We start from the raw sequence: 21,347 nt of genomic DNA, 5'->3' as shown, positions 1-21,347 counted from the left end.
GCCAAGAAATCCACCAAAATTGGTATATTCTCAGCTAACATTATTATGATGATATAAAAAGTCAACATGGGTTGCCAAGTAGGTGAAACGATGCAATGATGGCATCTCAATCCATCTAAAACGTTTTTGTGGATGATCCTGGCGTCCTAGTCCCAAACAGCGAGTTTTCTAGTTGTGCGCGTCGCCCTGTAATCCGTCGCCTAAACTCTTCGTAATCTTTGTTTGAGGATGGCTATCGAATGAAAAATCAACCAATAATTCTTCCTGCTGCTCTCAGGAAATATTCAATGTATTGACTGTGAGTGATGGTGGTTGAATGTGCAGGTACCTGGTGGGTATTTCATCACATAGGGCATTTCATATCACCGGGATGGGGGTTAGTAGTTTTCCTGCTCTATCTTTCCATGGCAAGATTACCCAATTCATTCAAATGAGCCAAATACGCTGCTCCGGTATCAGACCACACTCGATAATCCTGCACTTTCCATTGCCGCTGTTGCAAGTCATCATTTTCTTCTTCTTGAGCCAGCCCAATACGATAAAAGAATGCCTCTTCAAAAAGTTGGCCTGTGTCTTTCCAAATGAAACAAGCTTTCCCTCTTAATCCAACTAAATGAAGAGTTTCGTCGACCATCCAAGAAATCTCTTCTTCGAATGCCATAGAATGTACTGCCAGGATATCGGTAACAAGGTGGAAATAACGAGCGACGCCATTCTGTCCCTCAAACTCTCGCCCGAGGAAAGGAGCAAGACTCTTTAAGCCATATTCCGCCGCTACAGGTGGAGGGCTAACGGTAAAGTGGCGGAGAATATCTGGTATAGCCGCAGCAGAGGACAATGAATGACAAAGAGCGCGAACAGGTTGAACAAGGGTTTCCCTAGATGGCATCTTGTGTATACTAGAAGAAATATTTTGAAAGTTATGTTGAAAAGTGCGAACACGGAGGTATCTTTTATAACAGTATGACGCCTACATTCTTCTCATCTGGATGACTAAGGCAGCACCACCCGACTGGAACATTAAACCACATATCAAATTTGAAATGAATACTGTATCCACCAGCCGAGAGACTTGATATCAAAAATAGTGACTTTGACGTGGATTTATCCGGTTGCCATCTTTCCTGCTTCTCATATATCTCTGCGGAGCTTTTGTTAACGAAGAATTTTGCTAGCCCCAAAAGCACTCAGCCTTCACTATCGGCATTCTCGCCAACTCAATCCTGCAGATACTTTTTTTCTTTTTTTTTTGTGATGTTTTAATCTCTCGCAATAACTGATCCTATTACGACTTTCTTGGTCTTCTTTTCGTATCTCTGTTGCAGCAACTGAGTTGTGAGTTGCAATGCTGTCTTCATCTCTGGTATTATCTCAGACGAGTCCTCCCGTGCAGAATAATGGAGATAACTCAAGATCATTTCAAAAATTCGTGTACGCTTTCTACCAGGCCATTATTGATAGAAACTTCCATTAACGGTTGTGAGGAACTATTCTCTTGTTTTTGCCCGAAGGTTGATCATTTCTGGGAGCATCATGAATGGTACACGAGATTCTTCTCTTTCTCGACGACTCGGCGGAGCCTGTGAACGATCAATAGCCCTCTTTTCTTACATCCCCTCAAATTCGATTGCATGTTTGTCTTCTGGTAAGCGTTCCAGAATACCTGCTGCTTCTGAGCTAGTTATCGCCGTGGCATCCGAGGTGACTGCATAATTGGAATCATCATGTTTCCGGGCCAATCATTCTTGTCGAGGCTTTTTGAAACAACCGAAAATTTCGAGCGGTCAAAACCGAGTTTTGTGCAAGACTCACGATCTCCTAAGACTTACAAGATTAGCAAGAATCATAAGAATAACTAGAGGTGCTGCGCCAAGTATCTCACTTTCTTTCCCTGTCAACGCCATGTCAATCGGCACACAGTTCTGATGCTTTCTGATATTATATTTGTTATGATGAAATACGAGTGTGTCTCTGTCTCTCGTAGGAGATGGAAAATCGCTTGCGGACTATGTAAGAAAAGAAAAGAAATCAGATGAAATAAAGTGGCACTAGTGGTGGGAGGCTGTCGATTTATCGCACTGCACTACTTAATATGTATTATTACTTCTTGTCCAAAAGGATTGACTAAATCATTTAGATTCCATGTGTTGCTGGGCCTCTTCCAATTGAGGGTCGAATGCGACTTCTAATAGGTGACCTTTTTGTGGACCCTCAACTTGATTGAGGCTGATCTATTATCTTGGCCCCCAGGGTTCCACGACCAGCAACAGAGTGGATGAAGTAGTAATCAAATTTCTAGCTTATGGGAACAGTAAAGTCCCGTAACCTTTTGTTCGTTTGCTGGCCGCTGCAAGAAATTTTGCCCTACATTCGATCGGAAGACGAATGTACTACCTTCAATCTCTGATTGAAACCCCTTCTCTTTGCTCCAAGACACACCAGTCCATATTAAGTGTTCTTCCGGAGTGCCTCTATAAACTGCGCGTGCATTTAATGTTATTTCAAATTCAGTGGAATGGTTTTTTGCCAGCAAAAGGTCAGACTTGGCTCCAGCGGAGAACTGAGTCCACACGCATCAGAAAAGAGAGGGCCTGTCAAATGTCGTAAGTTTTCATTCAGATCCTCCAGAACTTGCACAAGGTATGGTCCTAATCCATTTTATGTTATGGGGTTGCATGGATCGATTTACTAGGTATGTGTTGAACCCTTCACAGCGCAGGACACATTCAACTGCAAAATGTTCCAGACGGCCTTTGTGGGTGAAAAGATGTGAAATGGCTATTTTGAGAAGCTTCATGTCATTGACTATGTCATCTGTCATGTGCGTCAATCCAAGCACTACGTCTGGTTTTCGAGGTTGCTAATCCGATCTTAGTTGTCATTCATGTATTAATGGTCGAAATGTGCACGTATCTACAGAATCACCTCTACTAGGTGATCCGGGAAGGGTGGAAGTACAAAGATCAGTTTTCAGCGATGAGCGGACGCTTTATGGCCACCTATCAGCCGCAGATTCATCCTCATTAGTTCCAGACTTGCACAGGATTACAAATCCCCCGGAGATATCGGTCACGGTACTCCAAATGAAGGATCATAGTTTGCTTGATGGTGTCCTAACTACGCCGGCAATCGTTGAAAGCAAAGCCCTATCAGTTGCAAACTCTTTGTTGAGCTCACCCCAAGAACCCTCCTCAAAAGCATTAGTTGGTGACCTTTTCAGCCAAGAAAAGATCAAAAGCGTTGGAAATGATCAGTCTCAATTCCAAAAATCTCATTCAAATCTAAAGGCTGTCTCTACAGCGAAACAGACATCAGCTGCCAGCAACGAGCCCATTATAACCGATCTACCGTTTCATTCTATTGGCGATGATATGAAACCTTTATACAGATCTGATGGTTCCCCTATAGCTCAGGCACCAGGTATCTCAAGCCATCCAAGCATATTCCATATTCCTCAGGTACCTGGGTTGTCATATTCAGGAGGTACAGACTCCCGGAATACACTTTCCACGCAGGGCCCCCTGAGTGGACTTTGGGCTTCACGAACTAGGACTCAGGATCAAAAAACCTCGAATCCATTGTTATCAATCCCAACTGGCTCTCATGAGTCCCTTTATTCAGTTACCACGGTGACGTCTACTTCCGTTGAATCTTCACCGAACCAGTTGAATGCCGGATTTGCTTCACACAGCACGTCTTTTAAATCAGCCACGTTGTTCCCCAGCTTCAAGCAAGACCCAGATAACGAGTCTAGCAATCATTCAGTTTCCCGAACCACTGGCCCTTCAAAACCCGCTACGGCAGAGCCATCGAGCGGTAATGATCCAAGTTTCACTGGGAATGACGCAACCCATCGTCTCAAAAGACGAAGCCTGGGCGTTGTCCTTGGGTGTGTAGCTGGCTCTGGTATTATTGTTTGCGCGATATTCTTTCTACATAGGCCATGCTATGCATGGATGAGAAAATCCAAGGTTGGCAGACCCCCAGCTGTCGGGAACGCTGTAACTCCAAGAGATGATGCTGCCTCACTTGCGCACTTATCTGGGTATCAAGAAATTTCACGGTTTTCGATGGATTCTTAACAATCCTTTTCTCTCCTACTTCATTCAATCCTGGTTGAAATCACCCATCCCAATATGATGGCAGGGGTTAATAAATTGCATATTGTAGGAATAAATTATGGGCTACAAATCGAACGCTGTCTTCCAAATCCTAATTGACTGTTCCTAGAGTGATACTTGTCGATACAAGACTTTAGACTTGACGCGGAATGATGATGGTGCTATTCGGGAGTATGCCTGGCACTTGCTTAACATTTTCCCTTTATTATTCGTTTTTTGTTAATCATTGGATTCTGTGGGTACTGGAAACAAGAGCCCCGAAAGATCGATTGCTCGTATACTCACAATTCATTACCCGAGGACATCAAGCCGAAAGGGCACCTCTAGGTAGATATTTGACTCACATCCGCACGAAGATTGACTAGGAACACTCACATTTAAAGGTCAAGGCTACACTAAAAACCATTCATGTGAATCTACATTCAAGTTCCACTGTCCCAGCTACAACTTGGGAAGTCATGAAAGCCAGCTGCTTCTCTTGAACAAGTCTCTCAGCGTCTGCAAGCTGGCTCTCTTCTAGTGCCGAAATCACGAAAATGGCATTGCTGCCATCGACTGTGGCGGCACGGTAACAGTGGTCTGGGCGGAGGCTGTGTAAATGCACATCGTAGAATGCATACAGTGGAATTCGAAATCAGATTCCCCTCGAAGACACACTCGTTTTCTTTCCCAGCGACCCACTAGAATGTCAACCCCGGATCGCCCTGTTTCATGTCGCTCTCACAGCCAATCATAGCAACTAAAGTTCCTAACAAGGGGCTTTCTAGCCGAATTAAGCTTAGGGTGGGGCGCTGGGAAAGAAAGCGTCTGTGTCTTCGAGGGGAATCTGATTTCGAATTCCTCTGTAACTAGTCGGGGGTAGGAGTCTGGCCTTTTGAGACGCCAACTAGCGACTTTGCAAGATGGACTAGCTGGTGATACCAGTTGGGGGCTCTAGGTGATTTTTGGGACATTGCATGTTTCCTGAGTTCCCTATCCTGACGTTGAAGAGGATGCCGCCTCAATCACAGGACCAAACAAAATTATTAAAGTATGGAGTGACGCAGAGGAATTCAAGACATACTGAATGCCGTCCTTGCATTCAATACTAAAGACTAATTTTTAAAACTATGAAGCTGCTTCACGATTTGCGTATTGAACGAACGAAGTCTACCGTGCATTAGTTTGCGGCTAATTACCGTCAAAGATTATGATATCCAAACTCCTCGCCATAACTTGCTAGTACACGCTCATCCATCACTGGAGTTGCTGAAGTAGGTTCTGTTCGTTCTCAAGTGCTACCCATGCAAGGATGGCCACATCCAAGTAGTTCTAATTCCAGATTAATTTCAAGTGCCCATTGAAACGGCCCCTGTTTTCTCCTCATAACTCCTTCGGGATCCAGGTACTATACAGTACCAAGACTTGACAATAGTTGGCATGAATCTTTCACCAAAGACTTTAGTGGCTAGTCTCAGTTTACCCATCGTCTGATCTACGTACATGTAATATTATTGGAGTCGAGCAGCTCCATGCGATCGACAGCTTAAACGCGAGGACGGACGTATCGGAGTAAGCCCGCATGAGTCAACACCCAAACCCAGGCTAACTTGATACCGTCCAATTTGACATCCTTCGCGCCCATCTCTTTAAGACAAGCCTCGATGGGCGCCCAGCTTCCCCTTCTGGGGTCTGCGGCGTTCGAGAACCATGTCAAGGGTGTGCCACCCTCATAATCCAATGCATTGATATTAGCTCCTCGCTCCAATAACTTTTTTGCAACCTCCAACGAGCAGTATTCAATAGCCCAAGAGAGTGGTGTTCGCCCCCACTGGTCCCGAGGCTCCACGTCTGGCTCACTTTCCAGGAGACGCGAAAGGAGTCTTGTGCAGTTCCCCATGGCAGCGTAATGTAAGAGAGATCTCTTGTGACAATCCAAACTCTTGAATTTTTCTTGAGCCCGAAGCGACAGACAAGCTTTCTCAACAAAAGCCACCAAGTCTGGATTACGAGCAATCCCTTTGATGGCTTTCAGGTGCTTAAACTCTGCGTTCATCCTCAGTGATGCAATTAGACGCAGAGAATTTTAGCTCGAGCGATATTAACAAGCTTATCGGGTGAGCTTGGACGGGGATGAATAGAAAACTTGGTGAGATTGGTCGAAGGGGATCTGAACATAGAAGAGAGTAAGAGAATGACAGGACACTGCGAGCGTAAGAACCGATCGGATAGAGTATTGAGGGACGATAGAAACATCATCAACTTGTAAAGTAGGAAGATGATGCATCTAATATACTTTTACGCTTGTCTGGCACTGGATGAAATTGGTGAGTTGAGGACAAGTGAAGATACCGGTAGGCATCTTTTTTGAGGTCTTTCCAAAGCCACTCAATCGATTAAAAACATTTTTATTACTTGAAATGCTTCTAGGATGCTTGACGCTTTCGATAATTCGGATAAACAGACTGGCAAGGCCAATTTGAGTGTATAGCATCCCAGACCTCATCTATCGCCGGGCAAGTGATAGTTCCCTTAGTTTGCAGATTGGCTATGTCACTTCCCTAGGCCCCAGCGTGAGAAATGCAGTGACGGAATCATTTTTCTACGTCTAGTTTTTCGCATGGTTGCGTCATGTATAACCCCGAGGTTAGTCTTTAAGACTTAGGAGCTGGCTTGAGGCTATAACAAGATACGAAGAGAAACAATTACTGTACGCCTTTCTGTCCCGCAGAATCGTTCGAAGCCGAATGCTTGCTGCTTTATACTATGAGCCTGGGGAATTCAGGATCGACAGGCGGTTCTTAAATTGAATTCCAGAATCGTATCAATCGTCAAATAGTATTTTACTACGCCTGAACCATTCTCAGAGCCTTTGATGGCCAAGAACGCTATGCACATCCTGGTTTATAGTCGCGAATCGCATAACTACCCGGCGTGTGATACTGAACAATGAATCCAAGTGGAATTAGGAAACGGGGCTCAGTGATGATGTCTCATGGTCTTCACGGGAATACAGGCATTGAACAAAAGAATATATTCTCTCGTCAGGTCTATGTAATGACCAGACCTCTGCCACTGACGCTTGGTGTCGGTATTATTATTTCCTCCAGCGGGAGATTTGGGGTTGTGTCATTATGGTGAGCAAGTTGCTGGACCAAGCTGTATCCGTAGACCTACGCGCATATTGTTGCAAGGGACACCGTCTTTGAGCAATAACGCTGTCTGTTAATCATAATAACAACAAACCGACAGGATATGCAGCGTCGGGGAAATCTTTGTAGTAAACTAAGGAAGATCTACATTAAAGTACCTTTGAAGCTTCAGTTTCCGACAAAACAATTTGACAATGGCAGTATATGTTATAGTGATCTGAGATAATGCACCAGCAGCCGGCGACACTTCTAAGGCCAAAAAGTAATGAGAGCAGAAAGCCAACAAGGAATAGATGACATGAGATGTCGTAGAACAACGGAATTGAAAGGGGCATCAAACACGGGCTGGCCACATGGCAACAATCAAAATAGCCGTCCGTATGATACGGATAACTACGTCATGCTCCAGGGCCTCTGCAAACCTTCATTCTTGCAGAAATTGGTACGGGCCCGCAGCATCCCTGGGACAAGTGCTGGATCGTCGAAGGAGGCGAAGTAGACCCTGGTCTTTTCCGAGACGGGCGATATTAGCGCAAAATCTGCAGGATCCCCAGCGACAGCTTCCGACCCAAAGGAATTCGGTTCAAAGGCAATTCTCTGTGAGTCTCTGTAATGACGCTGCTTCACCTTGCATGAGGCAAATAAACCAATTTTATTAAGTGGACGGGGGTGAGGTTTCATGGCCAGCATCAGGGTGGGACATCGTCAATTCCAAACCCCGAATCAGCGTTCACCAATCCCAGGAGTTAACTTGAATCTAACTAGGCTTCCAGATATAAAACTGCACTCCTATGTGTTTACAGAAAATTTGCAGACCATGTCTTCGTGCGCTAGACCGCTGTTGTCACCTCGGGTTGAAGTATAAAACAATCAGGAAGTACCTAAATTTACACCCGGCGCCCAGCTATTTCAAAGCAAATTCGCACCTAATTCGGGTCGGTGTGTTCTAGAATTATTGGGTTTTTACGCCCATCTCAGATGCAGCAACAGCAAAATACTATCAACCATGTTATTAGAGTCGCAATAGAAAGTCCTGCTGCACACCACGAAACTAGAAACAGCCCGCCAAAGGTTGTCTCTATCTGGTCTGTCGGATATAAGCTGTTTATTGTCGCCATTAGCCCAACATATTGTGCTGTTGAACATGCCACAGCAAGTGATATTGAAATGAATCCTAACTGTCGAGTTATCAATCATTTGTATAACCAGTAGAACGTAATTACACACCAACGTAGAAAGAACCGCTAAGGTACTACCCTTGCAATAAATGATCAATCGAATGCCGATAGCAAGAGCTAGGAACGTCATCAAGGAACCCGACAGGTATGCCCAGATAGATAATCTTGACAGCACGGAATAAGTGTGCTTCATGCCTTCGTCGCAAGTTTCTCGATCAAGGCCTCCCTCAGCAAGTTCCTGGCACAAATTTGATGGAATATTCGATATAATGTTCGACTTAGAGCACTTTTTGTCATTATCTGGATATTTTGCAACATGGCATATATTAAGCAACCCAACGAGGTAAGTACGAAGGGGTGATGACCGATCCCTGAGCGCATTATAGTGTTCACCAGATCCATGAGTAGGGCTGCGTTGCACCGGTAAGCCTTTCGACGATGTATGAGTGTCATCGTATTCCATTTGTGCTACAAGGTATGACAACTTGATGCTTCCCAGAGTTTGTCCTTGTTGTAATATATCCACAGGTGGAGTAAGCTGGTCCGCTTCTGGTAGATTCCTCACGTAATTGGGACGGCTGATGAAAGTCGCCTATATATCCTTTAGAAACTTTGAGTTGAGTCCAATTCTACAATTTTCTCACGTTTTTCTCGGGATAGTGACTGAGATTCATCTGGTACGAAGTATTTCCGTGTATCAGCACTATTCATAGTCGTGGTTTCTGCCACAAATCACCTTGAAGAAACATAAAGATGGCGACAAAAAGGGCGAATTTGGTCCAATGAATAGAATTGCCAGTAGAACAAAGGTTAGTACAGAGCTCACTACTGCTATAGAGTGGCCTATGCGCTCGATCGCTCCCATGTCCGTAGCTGAGGCGCTTTTCTCGCAATCATTGAAGTTGAACACCTATTTGTCACGCGAACATATATGGAGTAGAGCAACAGGTCTCCTTGATTCTTCTATGTACCTTACTTTTCAGGCAATGTTTACAGAGCAAGGTAGAGCACTATCTTGAATAGGGGTTTCTTTTATGACGCAGCATGGTAAGGAGCAGTACGCGAGGGATGCTATGTTGTTGCCTTTTTGTTTGCATCCAAAAAATGAATCCTGTCACTCTACAAATTGATCAATCGCTAAGATAAAAGCTGGTATCAGAGAATTATTTCTTGCGTGGAAGCGAATTATTGCGATGATGACCAAGAAGACGGCCCGCAATTTTTTGGAAGTCTAAGAAATATAAATTTTCTGTATGAGCTCTCGCTTATCTCTAACGAACTAACTATCCTTAAGGTTTCAACTTTTGGAAACATGCCACGGAGGTTAACTAGGGCTCGATTACGCCGAGGTGATGGTTCTCAAATTTCTAAGCAATCGAGAGCCGAATCAGAGGAGCTTAAGAACAATGTGCAGCAAAACCTTTCATTCAGAGGTGCAGCTGTTGTTAGGCTTTCTGATTTATCGGCTGGGGATGACTGGCATCGTTTGATTGATGACGGTGGTAATTCCTATCGTATTACGCAGATTTTGAAGATTCAGGGTTGTCTACGACTGAACAAGCGATATCATGTTCCAGTGCTTGTGGATAGTTTGAGTTGGCAGTCCAAAGTTTTCTTCCAAGACCGGACACTTGTCCCTGGCTTGGACATACCGCAGCTAGGAACAACTTCAGACTATAATTTTATTGCACTTGATCAACGAAGCCTCATCACATCTGCAAAAGACTACTTTCAGAAGCTTGGGACAACAGAACCTTGGTGGATAGTTGATCTCTACGTAACAGAAGCCAGTAAGTTCTGATCAAAAAAAAAAAAGAAAGTATCCCATTCGTACAAAATTGACCATTTCTTCGACAGATTCAAATTGTTCTTCTCGAGAAGAGCTCCTCCATAGTCTGCGTGAGAATCATTCAAATCAAAGTAAACCCTCTGATGGTAGCATTTATCGCAATATACGTCTCAATCAAGGTTTTCTAGGCTGCCCCCGTGATTGGTCAGCAGAAGTTTATTGGTGGGCAATTTTGGAGACTGAGCCTAAGAGTCGGAAAGTGAGATATTTGCGAGAATTGCGCTCGAATATCAGCGAAGCATTTGATGATCTCCTTCCGATAACAGGCATATGGTCGGACATGAGTATTGGTGTGCTTCACAAAATCAATGCCATGAGATGCGATGAAGTAAGTACAGTATTCACTCGCATTTAAGAGAAGATCCAAGAGAGAGGAATCTACCATATATTGACAGAGCAACATTAGCCGATCATCTGCTACTTGAATCGTATCCGGCAAACTTTCCTTTACCTAGTAGACGGTGACTTGGCAAGGTTGTCCAGGATTGATGCCAAAACGATCAAGCTGATCAAGTCCAGAGCTCCGGGGTTATCTCAGCAGGATTTGATTGATCTTGAGCAGGATTGGAATGAAGGGAAATTGTTCGATTATATGGAAACACAGGAGCGGAACCTCGCGTGGGACCGCTTAAAAACCATCGACTACCCAATTCCTACCCTTGAAACTTTCTTTCAAGATATTCTTTTCCTGGAAGTCGGCCAAACTGTTATGAAGCAACTGTGCTTGCTTCCTCTCGTGGAGAACAGAACGATCGATAACACCTTGAGAGGCCAGGCCACTCATCAAGTCTCTGCGTCGGGTCAACCTTTCACATCGAATATGCGGGAGCAGAATGCACGGATTTGCGATTTATGGAGGTTTAGTTTGCAGTATGCGTTTGAGCTTACTCATAAGAAGGATCATCACCGACGGGTGCCGCGGAAAACAGAGGATAAATTGCGTGCAACCAACCTTGGCTTAAATGACCGCTTGGTCCAAAGTCCACTGTCTCTTCTACACCACTTTCTCTGTTTAGCTAGATCTTACGGTTTCGCAGTCCCATCCATGAGTCTGGACCAGTTTGACACGATAGATCTTCCACAATATTCTCCGTGTGATTTCCCAGCAGACTCCTCGGATGATGTTGGAATAGAAAGACGCTCCGGAAAGCCTTTCACGGATTCTATTGATGCTGACAGGTTTGCTCTTTCTCGAGAATCATTAAACAGTGCATGGCCCGGGCGACGTGTCAGTGCCGGCTTTATCCGTCGATGCGTTTTCAATTCTTTCTTTTCATACCTACGACATGATGGCAGTGATAACCACAACCCCAATCAAATTTCAACCTGGTCTCAGGAGGGAAACACCCTGGGCTCGGTCGAAGGTAGCCAAGTACCGTCGGATTTTGAAGCATCAAGTATCCCTCATGGACTTATGTCCCTTTCCACTGATATTCCTAGCCCTGATTTCCACTCCTATTCTCCTGGTCGAGAAGCAGAGTTCGTTTCTGTTTTTGGTGACATGCCCTGGGATCTTCATGCGCATAGTGAGATGGGTCTTTAATATCCCATTCTGCCATCTTGAGCCTAGCCCAAACGTTTTAAAGTATCCTGATGTAAGTGCATTTATATACTTGGTATCATTATAATCCAACGATCACTTACCATGCTTCTAAAAATCCAGTGGCTTGATCTTCTAATTACCTAGTTGGAACTGAACTAGATTAGATGTCAAGGCACAATCCTGTACCTGCCATTCTTCCTTCTACTTTGCCAAGATAATGCCGCTAGTAAAATCTGTCGTTAAATTTATTTTTAGATGGCCGCCAAGGAAACTATCTTCTAGTCATGAAACATATTGTATATTCAACCTCTGTAACCGTGAAAGTCCTATATCAAGAAAATGCAAGGACTACGTAGTATGCATTCCGGGCCAATGGGTTCTAGTTGACTAATCGAAAAAAAAAGAAATAATTGTAACGTACATCCAATATTGACGCCAAAAGGCTAGCTAGGTTAGATTCGTGTCTGGCTCGTCAATAGAAAATGGAGTATCTGCTTTGATAGCCTATATTTATGGATGGGATACATATCGCGTTCACATTCAGCAAAATAAGCTCTTCTCCCAACAAAGTTTCTCTAGTTCGGTTTATCTACATGTTGCGTTTGCTTTCAATCTTATATAAATTTACTTCAGTCTCTAATGATAATTGTCTACTTCCCTGCCGGTTTTCCTTCAGTTCCCACTAACAAGACATCGGCACCAGCGTTTTGATGAATAAAATCGTTATACATAAGACTCCATGGCAAAATTGTAATCCTTTGACTTCATTTACCCAAATTATGTACATACATGAAAAGATGTCGGTTGGGGGCATGCTTGGATTCCCGTAGTGAGAGAACGTAGCTCCAAATTCTCTGTACGCAGGGAACTCCACGATCAAAAAATGCATCGATGTTTCGTATATTCAAAATACTCAATCAAATCTGCCATTATATCTTGTCAACCTCGAGATTTTTTGGAAGGATCAGCTTTGCCCTACCTCGCTCAGCTTGAGGTGAAAGTGCACTAGACCATCTAGAAAATTTCTCCCACTGACACAAATGCTATTCATTCCAACCGTTATAATCTAGACACTTGGGAAGGAAAGAAAGATCTCTGCTCACAGCATAATGGCATCCAACACATTTTGAGTCGATAGGGATGCTTGAAGCCTGTATTTGATTAGTTGAGCCAGAGTATATGGATGATGGATCAATCGAGAGACAAACCAAGTTCAAGGCAAAGACTAAGAACATCCATTCGATCTTCATCAGAAACGTCGAGGGTTATTGAGACCATACAGCTGGGTAGCATGTATTTAAACTTTGACGTACATGTAGAAATAAAGGTTGCAGGTAATTTGTGCCAGAACCAGAAGCGTCTTGCCATCCGTAATGCCAATATTGAAATTGGTGAATAGTGTTATAAATTGCAAATTTTGATTATTCAAGATAGTCAGATGGCTATCAGTCACAAAAGCAAGTGTGTCTTCATGGTCTTAATCACTGCCTGATTAATCACTCAAAGTAATACAGTTTGGCCCCGCAGATTGTTAAAGTGATCAACCGAAGACACTCAAGTTTTCTCACTAACGGTGAGAAAGGGAAGATAGCAGAAAAATAAAGTACCTCCATATAATTCTAGCCAATATAAAGAATCCATTGATTGTATTGCTTTCCGGGTGTTCCTCTAACTTGCTACTGATATAGATCATGGAACATTCCAAACTTGAATACAATGCATCTGAGCATGACGATCTATTCTCTGTCCCCTCAGCAGAAAATGTTGCAGAACAGTGGCTGGTGAGTATGCTCTTCAGGCGAATAAGGGTTTTTTTTTAACTAAATAATATAGTCAAATGAATTTGTCATGCCACAAAGTACTCGGCCTCAAGCCCTCCGCGAGGATCCACAAATGATGCTGGAAGGGTTACAGGGTCAAATGGAAAGCAATGATCCAGCTACGACTGTGGATTCTCACTTGCTCAAGCTCTATTCAACTCTTTGGGAAACTTATTCCGCGAAGAAAGCCCACATGAAACGGGTTGAAAGTGAGAATGAGGCGCTTCGTGCAACCAACATTCACTTATGCCAAGAAAGAGTGTGCCTTCAGCGTCGTCTTGCAAGTCAGGAGGCGATGCTGATCTACTTTGGGGAAGCATTTGAAAAAATCCGGCGTGGAATCTTTAGTGTTTTTCAAGATTGGGAAACCGGTTCTTCCGAGCTTTCGCCCGTGGGTTGTTCCGCACAAGATAATTGCGAGGACACCCAATTTGCTCAATAGCTATACATTGACTGGATGTTCTTAATTGATCACTGCTCTTTGAGTATTGTACAGTACTTCCCATCTCAAATGACCCATGGTATTTCATGTCAAGGAGAAAACCAAACGTGCAACATATAGATAGCCTTTAAACACATTTGGAAATACTGGCAGCTCCGCTATGGCATAGCTTGGTCGTAATTACTATCTATCTAGACTATTAGAAAACATGAATGAGACTTGTTAACAGTTAGTGACGGCAGTCAATACATAAATCATGAATCAAACGTCGAATCTTGTATATTGTTCTTGTGTGTTCGTGTACATAATGTCCTGAAACGGAGGAACGGAGTGGAAGTGGTTACTAACCCCATGGGTAGACCTCGCCAAACGCGGGTTTGGGTTGGGTTTTCAATTTCCTTATCCGCCCACGCGCAGCCCACCGCGGGTTTTGGCCTTAATGAACCCGCCCACGGGTTCTTGGCAGGTACTGTTGAAAATCTCCCGGTTGCTGAGATAATAATAAGGCTAGGATCACGTGCATACATATATACTTGACTGAGTCAAGTTGACTCGGTCTATTGTATCTTAGACAACACAAGACATAGCATGCAACAGAACGCACAATCAACTCCCTCAATAATATGAACATTGAAGCATCACGTTACAATCAACAGTTGACACAGCAAGAACACTGCGAGAAATACACACCCACTAGCGAATTCAACGCTTGCTTACATAACACCAATTGCTCCGACAAATACAATGGAAGTGAGAGAATGCTCGACATCGGATTAATATGTAGCCGAGCATAACTAGCCTCGCGCGAAGAGGGGTTTGTCGACGGCAAATCATACTCTTTTCTCCTTACCAGACAGACTTCCTTTCCAGCTATTACAAATACCACTGCTTTGAAGTTGTTCTCAATGGAGAACTTTCCTGAGGTTAGAACGAGCAATCTCACGGAGGACATAAAACGTCACTGACGAATACAGGAAATCATCTCTCAAATATTCCTAATAGCTGACTTCAAGACCTTGAAGAGCTGTCACCTTGTCTGTCGGAGATTGTGTCGAATAGCTACGGAGTTATTGTTTCGTCGAGTTGTGTGTCACAAAGGAAACTCGAAATCCTTCAACGAAATACTTGCGCGAGATGATCTGTCACAGTTCATCAAAGTCATATCGTTCGGACGAACAGCACCAAGTGATACAATCCCCGATATTATCTCATTGATCTTGAGCCACGAAGTGTTGCGACCATTAATTAAACGACCAACGGCTTGTGTTACTCGTCAACGTCGTGAAGGGGAGTTCATATCTACACTCACGTGTCTGGGGACACAAAATACACCGTCAGCTCTCCCAGCTCTTGAAGAAATTCAGCTTATAAGCAATGAAGAGCCGTATCTACCAATAGCGCTCTTCAGCGAACTTGAAAAACTCCATATCGACATGGAGTATATTCGGTTACCGGATAATTTTGTATGGCCGTCCTTGGTAGATGTCCACTTAAGGGGGACTATCGATATCGATTGTCTGGAGGGGTTCTTGAAGAACCACAATCATATCAGAAAATTATTCCTAGCGATTGTTGCCACCCTCAGGCCCCTTGGTCCTTCGCCAAGCACTGTACATACATTATCCAGGACTGTGTTGAAGTCAGGATTGGATACAGAACTTGTTGATTCCATCCTGCGAAATGCAGAACAGAACACCGACGGCCACGAAAGATCATTATTGCTGCATATTCACGATCAACTGGACAAAAGGGCGGATGACACTGTTAAAAAGATGCATGAGGCACTTATCACTTCTTTCGAGACAGTATTGGAGTATGAACTTCGAAGGTACTCTATTGATATCGAAAAAATGCAGATTCCGCGACAAATTTCAACTAAGCTCGAGGTAGGCTGTTCGATAGCATGGTTCTGGGAAGATGAGCTCGCTATCAAGGGCATAAACTTGCCAGAAAACTACGCATCTAAACGTGGGCTGTGGATAAACGATGAGGTCAAGGAAAGTCTCAGGAAGACTTATGTGTATGCACGAACAGGCTGAACTCGGAGAGTCCTAGTTTAATTCGCAATAAGTCTAAATCGTGGGACGGAAAGTACTATAGTGTAAAGAGGCGCGCGAGTAAATATCCATTCCATCGTCCTCCATTACCTCTTTCAATAGTAATCTCATCTGACCATAGAATTTCTTCCTTTTTTACGATTCAAAGTCTCAACCTTGTTCTTCCCAAGCTAGACGCTGGCGAGCTTGTTGTTCTGCGAATCTGGTCGTTGAAGTACATATAGCGGCACATCGCAAACTATTTCTTTATACAACCTTTTACGGAAAATTCATGGTGCATCGTTCGCTACAGATTTATTCCAAGTCTGGGCTAAAAAAGAAGCGTCTACCAAGTCAAAGCTGACGACACCAGTGAGAACGTAAATATTGAGAGAAATATAAAGGGCATTTTGAATGCTCAAACTATTTCTTGTTTAGTAGTACTGTATTGATAAAAAGCAAGATGAGAGCAGTATTGGATTGCATTCGTCATGAATACTATCAAGAACGAAGATGCCACATTCTTCGAAAATGAAACTGGTCAGCAATGCATGAATTCAGCAAAATCCATTAATATATAAAACCCAGAAAAATGTAACGTTCTGCATCTCGTGGGGAATGGACAAAATTTGATGGCCGAGAAAGTACTACATACTGTACTATAACCAACTTGATCTACGTGAGGGTTTATGACTGAATACGCGTATAGCTTGGCTAACATTGTCTACTGTTCAATGGAAAGTGTTGATTAATTTTTCTATAATCATGTCTGCTTCATGTACTGTGTTGGAGCATGTCTAACTTAGAATACAGTGGAATTCGAAAACAGATTCCCCTCGAAGACACAGACGCTTTCTTTCCCAACGCCCCACTCTAAGCTTAATTTGGCTAGAAAGCTCCTTGTTAGGAACTTTAGTAGCTGTGATTGGCTGTGAGAGCGACATGAAACAGGGCAATCCGGGGTTGACACTCTAGTGGGTCTCTGAGAAAGAAAACGAGTGTGTCTTCGAGGGGAATCTGTTTTCGAATTCAGCTGTACCCTAAGTCGTTGGGGCGACATGAGACACCTGACTTATGTGGTTCAAAGGTTGTGGTGGTTGATGCATTTCCATTTCAAGTTCCAACATTGTTGTCGACTGGATTATCAAAGCTTTCTTCTTTTTCCCAAGAATACCAAACAACAAGAACGCAAGTTTCGACTCGGCCATTGACGTAGAAACTTTTTCTTAATATTGGCTTCATTGGCTTCTTTTGGCCAATATTTACTGGCTTCTTTTGGTTATCAGAAACTCGTCTGCGCTCAGTGGATCTAGCAACTCACAACTTCGTCTTGATTCGCAGTGGGGTCACCCCAGTTGTCGAATACCCTTGCCTTTTCGGAAGGAGTGTCTGAAAAGTAAGAAAGCGTCTCATTATCAGAAGCAACAAAGCCTTGGTCAGAATTTGCTTCTGAGGTTACATAGCCAGATCCCTCATCGGAAAACGTGAGATCGATGGTGCCCGAATCGTTCGGTTCTGAGGTAGCATCACTCGGAGAAGAATCGGAATCATCTGTCTGTTGGCCTTGCAAACGAGGCATTCTATCAGCCCTGTATCATAGCAAACACTGACAATTCAAACGGAAGAAAAGGTGAGTTATATAGTGTAATTTCTAGCTCTCATGCTGTTGGAGAGACGTAATAAGTCTGATAATCGAGACGCAATTAACTTGGCCCTCAGAGAGATAACAGTCCCTTTGTTACACTATGTAACCCTCATTCCTCATGTAGGTGCTTTTCATACCTATAGAGCCGGTTATGAATAGATACACTTGTTCTTTTAGAGAGGCTTCGAGATTGGCTCAATACGAAAATGACTTTACGTTTTCTGCGGACGAATTAAACCCGAATTAAACCCTGGTTTTCACTATACTACCAATTCTAATGCCTCACATAATCTTCTGGTATTTGGATGGCAAGACCTTTTCATGTTAGCTGATTTCAACAATCAATGAATTAGAGTTCAGATTGTCTTTAAATCCCTGTCACAAAAGAGATCAAATCGTATTACCTGTAAATTGCGACCCAGTAGGGCTTTTGTTGCAATAATTCAATAATGGGTCGCCCATCCCCTCACCTAGTAGCTTCTATTATTGGGAGCAGTCTTTTGTTGAATACTGATCTTTTGCAGAATTTCAAATTGTTTGATAAATAACCATTTATTGAAAATTGAATTATTGGCGCATTAATTCATGAGGCACACTTTTTAGTTGACTCTTATTATGCAGTTCAGTATTCGCATGAGGATATGTATCCTAACCACCAGTTATCATATAGCGAGACTCCTCTTGTTCTGACCTGCACTTTTCCTAAAGGATTGTTTTGGACCCACTGTAATCGAATCGAATTCAAGTGGGCCGCAAAATGGCCCCAGTCCTGAGTCGTGTCAAACAAGAGCAACTACGGAAACGACGAAATAACCTACTTCGTCGTCATAATGATTTTTGGAGGCTCTATGCTATTCGAAGCTGGTTAACCATGGAGATGCCAAACGGAAGAATATATACCTATCGTTCTCATCCTGGAGTTCCATGTCCAACCGAGGAAGAAATCGTAAGATATTGTAATAAGAAAGACAAGAGAAAACACTAATTCCAGCAGAGGTCTCGTTCACAGCCTGCGGTTCATAGAACACCAGCCGATTATGTACCTAATATTCTACCCCCACTCTTCCTTCCAAAACCACCCGCTCTTTCTTTTCCATTACGTGACAACCGAGCTTGGGACCATCTGTACAATATATGCATGGCAGCGTGAAGTAGGACAAGCAGTTCGAGTGATAATAATTTTTAGCCCTCCTAAGTCGTCGCGCTAAGTTGAGCATTCTACAACATGCATTGTAATAAACCTTACGGGAAAATACATCGTCTGCTTTGAATGCAGGCTGAGTATTGATGGCCGCTGTACAGTACTAGCAAGGGACCACATTGCAGGATATTAGATCGCCATTATACGTTACAGACCGAATAAAAGATATGCGCTAAGGCCATGTGGTCTAGAAAGAGTGTCTTAGGTGCACTCGGTCAATCCAATTTTGAGGATATCCATTTGCCAGTTTATATTGTTTTTTTAATGGAAGAAGTTTCAGTAAAGAAAATTCACACCCACTGCGTAGATGCTTTTATGCGATATCAAGATTCAAAAGGAGAACCAGATAAATCTTAACCAATGAATGGTTATGCTAGTGTCTTGGCAGCAGGACCGGGAAAGAGACAATGTAAATTAGTCAGGACGATTTTAAGAATGCTTGTAGAGGAATTGGAAGGCAATGCTACAATGATGCGTGTCCTTTGATTAATTGCTCTAGGGATATCCGTTTCCCAAACCGAAAAGCGAGGCTTTTGCGCGACCAAATACGTCTACAGTATTAAGACACGTAAGAGAAGTTGTGTAAGTCCCGGAGTAGAGTTAGACAGGTCGTCTTCATCCAATAAAATTTCATCTTTAACGGCCTTCGTTTCGCATAATGCTAGTATATATCCTCCTTCCTTTTCGGCGATAATTCTCCAGAACTCCAAGGAAATCAACTCGAATTCGGAATTATACTTTTCACACAAAGAAATATTTCGAAATCTAGAGCTAAGCCAATCACGGACGCCGCTATATAATATTTTCAGAGATAGCGAGGAGCATAACTCATAGTTTTATTGGTTCCCATGGGTAAGTTACATTTTCAAACAGTTCCAAAATACAAGTATCAGTGGTTGTTAGGGAATGTAATTTCGAATCATAGTGCATTGTCATTTTTCAATCAAATGCATATTAACAGCTGGAAGATTTGTCAACTTGTGTATAACGTGGCTGTTGTGTACTCGATCGGTGAGATATTGGTATTCACTATTGGCGTTTGCGTGGGAAATTTCATCTTCCTTCAGGATACCGACTTGTAAAAATTGGTGCTTCCCATCATTGATTTCTAACTGCACTCAGCCACCTCTACTATAGTACTCTCTGCGACCAGCAGTTTCTTGCTATTTTATCGTATATTATTACCAATTTCCAAAGTGGTAGGGTAAACAGGGTTCGTCTGCTTAAAGTGAAAGCCGTAGACATTCATCCTGGTGCGTCAAAACCTTATGTAGAGTCCAGGATGCTTTCCTTGGGGTTATCTGTAAAATTGAAACACTTCAGTGATATGTTCACAGTAGTAAGTGTTTCCAATTTCAGGAGCTCTGGCTTTCAGTGGCAATGGGTGTTCCTCATATCTAGAAAGGTGTGGTGGTTCCCCAACCGCTGTAATAAGGCTCTTTGAAGAGGGCCTGCATTTTAGTTTAAGCAGCAACGTGAAGAACGAAAAATTGATGGAATCATTAGACGTAATGATGACGGCTACTAAATTGAACTTACATTATGTTCCAAGGATCGTCAAATTTACATGGATTTAAAGATACTGGTGAAAAAGAATCTCTTGGTCCACCTAAGCCAATTTTTTGGCAGACTTGAGAAATGTTGAAGTTCATCAACCTCAATGACCTTCTGAAGCTTCCAAAATTTGAACTCAAGGAAGAGTATCAGGAAAAGAAGAAAGGTAGTGCCGGTCACGATAAAAGTTGCGAGCGCCATCACCGATAATTCGCCTGACTGTGTTGTAAAGACGTTGACTAAAGTGGTCAACAGTCCAGCCGCCGCATTCAAAAGAGCTGGCCTAAAATACACTTTAGCTTCATCAGGCGAGATTTCGGATTTAGCCCCCCACATAAATATTCGATTGATTAGCCAAATGTAGCTATCCTTGAATTTAACAGAAAGCCTGCCAAGTGCCAGACTACCGGCCACTAGGAATATGCAGGCAATCACAAGGAGAGGAGGGTTTTGTATTGTTTTCAGAAGGACGCGCCCCGCATCATTTCCTTGCAAACGGTGTTCGACTAAATCTGAGTGTTCTAATGAGGTAAACGTGCCTGGAACTACAAGGTATCCAGCAAGAAGCACCCAATTTGCAGCCCCAGCACATAGGTTATACTTCCAGTTCATTTGGGCCTCTTCTTTCAACATCTTTGTGTACAGTGTATCTTGATTGACATTTCCACAATGACTGCATCTTTCTTGGAAAACCTTGTCAGAGGAGATAGTTGATTTGCTTTGAGAAAGTCTCTGCCACCAAGCTAGCATGGTAAAAGTCCTTTGTTTGAGCAAACCTAGAAGTCTCGATCAATTTTCAAGCCACGCACCAAGTGGAAGTATCACCC

The 21,347-nt window shown here is 43.1% G+C and overlaps 5 protein-coding genes across 5 annotated transcripts; 2 read left to right on the top strand and 3 right to left on the bottom strand.

The window, feature by feature from the left end:
- Positions 1-394: 394 nt before the first annotated feature.
- N7469_001913 (uncharacterized protein) lies at positions 395-889 on the bottom strand (the record flags this gene model as incomplete). The annotated part of the gene is made up of 1 exon (XM_056640833.1): positions 395-889. The coding sequence occupies one exon, from the start codon at positions 887-889 to the stop codon at positions 395-397; it is 495 nt and encodes a 164-aa protein (XP_056503327.1).
- Positions 890-5,646: 4,757 nt separating this feature from the next.
- Positions 5,647-6,156, bottom strand: N7469_001912 (ankyrin repeat domain-containing protein; the record flags this gene model as incomplete). Its single annotated transcript, XM_056640832.1, has 1 exon — positions 5,647-6,156. One exon carries the CDS (start codon positions 6,154-6,156, stop codon positions 5,647-5,649), a length of 510 nt encoding a protein of 169 aa, XP_056503326.1.
- A 3,586-nt stretch (positions 6,157-9,742) lies between these two features.
- On the top strand, positions 9,743-11,822 carry N7469_001911 (uncharacterized protein; the record flags this gene model as incomplete). The annotated part of the gene is made up of 3 exons (XM_056640831.1): positions 9,743-10,220; positions 10,288-10,607; positions 10,686-11,822. The coding sequence occupies 3 exons, from the start codon at positions 9,743-9,745 to the stop codon at positions 11,820-11,822; spliced, it is 1,935 nt and encodes a 644-aa protein (XP_056503325.1).
- A 1,691-nt stretch (positions 11,823-13,513) lies between these two features.
- Positions 13,514-14,084, top strand: N7469_001910 (uncharacterized protein; the record flags this gene model as incomplete). Its single annotated transcript, XM_056640830.1, has 2 exons — positions 13,514-13,603; positions 13,656-14,084. The coding sequence occupies 2 exons, from the start codon at positions 13,514-13,516 to the stop codon at positions 14,082-14,084; spliced, it is 519 nt and encodes a 172-aa protein (XP_056503324.1).
- Positions 14,085-17,429: 3,345 nt separating this feature from the next.
- N7469_001909 (uncharacterized protein) lies at positions 17,430-17,699 on the bottom strand (the record flags this gene model as incomplete). Its single annotated transcript, XM_056640829.1, has 1 exon — positions 17,430-17,699. One exon carries the CDS (start codon positions 17,697-17,699, stop codon positions 17,430-17,432), a length of 270 nt encoding a protein of 89 aa, XP_056503323.1.
- Between the last annotated feature and the right edge of the window lie 3,648 nt (positions 17,700-21,347).

The sequence above is a fragment of the Penicillium citrinum genome (assembly GCF_028827155.1).
Source record: "Penicillium citrinum strain IBT 23319 chromosome Unknown utg000002l:1.0-3833315.0:1.0-3834789.0, whole genome shotgun sequence".
Taxonomy (NCBI): domain Eukaryota; kingdom Fungi; phylum Ascomycota; class Eurotiomycetes; order Eurotiales; family Aspergillaceae; genus Penicillium; species Penicillium citrinum.
The sequence above is the reverse complement of the archived record's forward strand: the minus strand, read 5'-3'. Positions and strand labels throughout refer to the sequence as shown.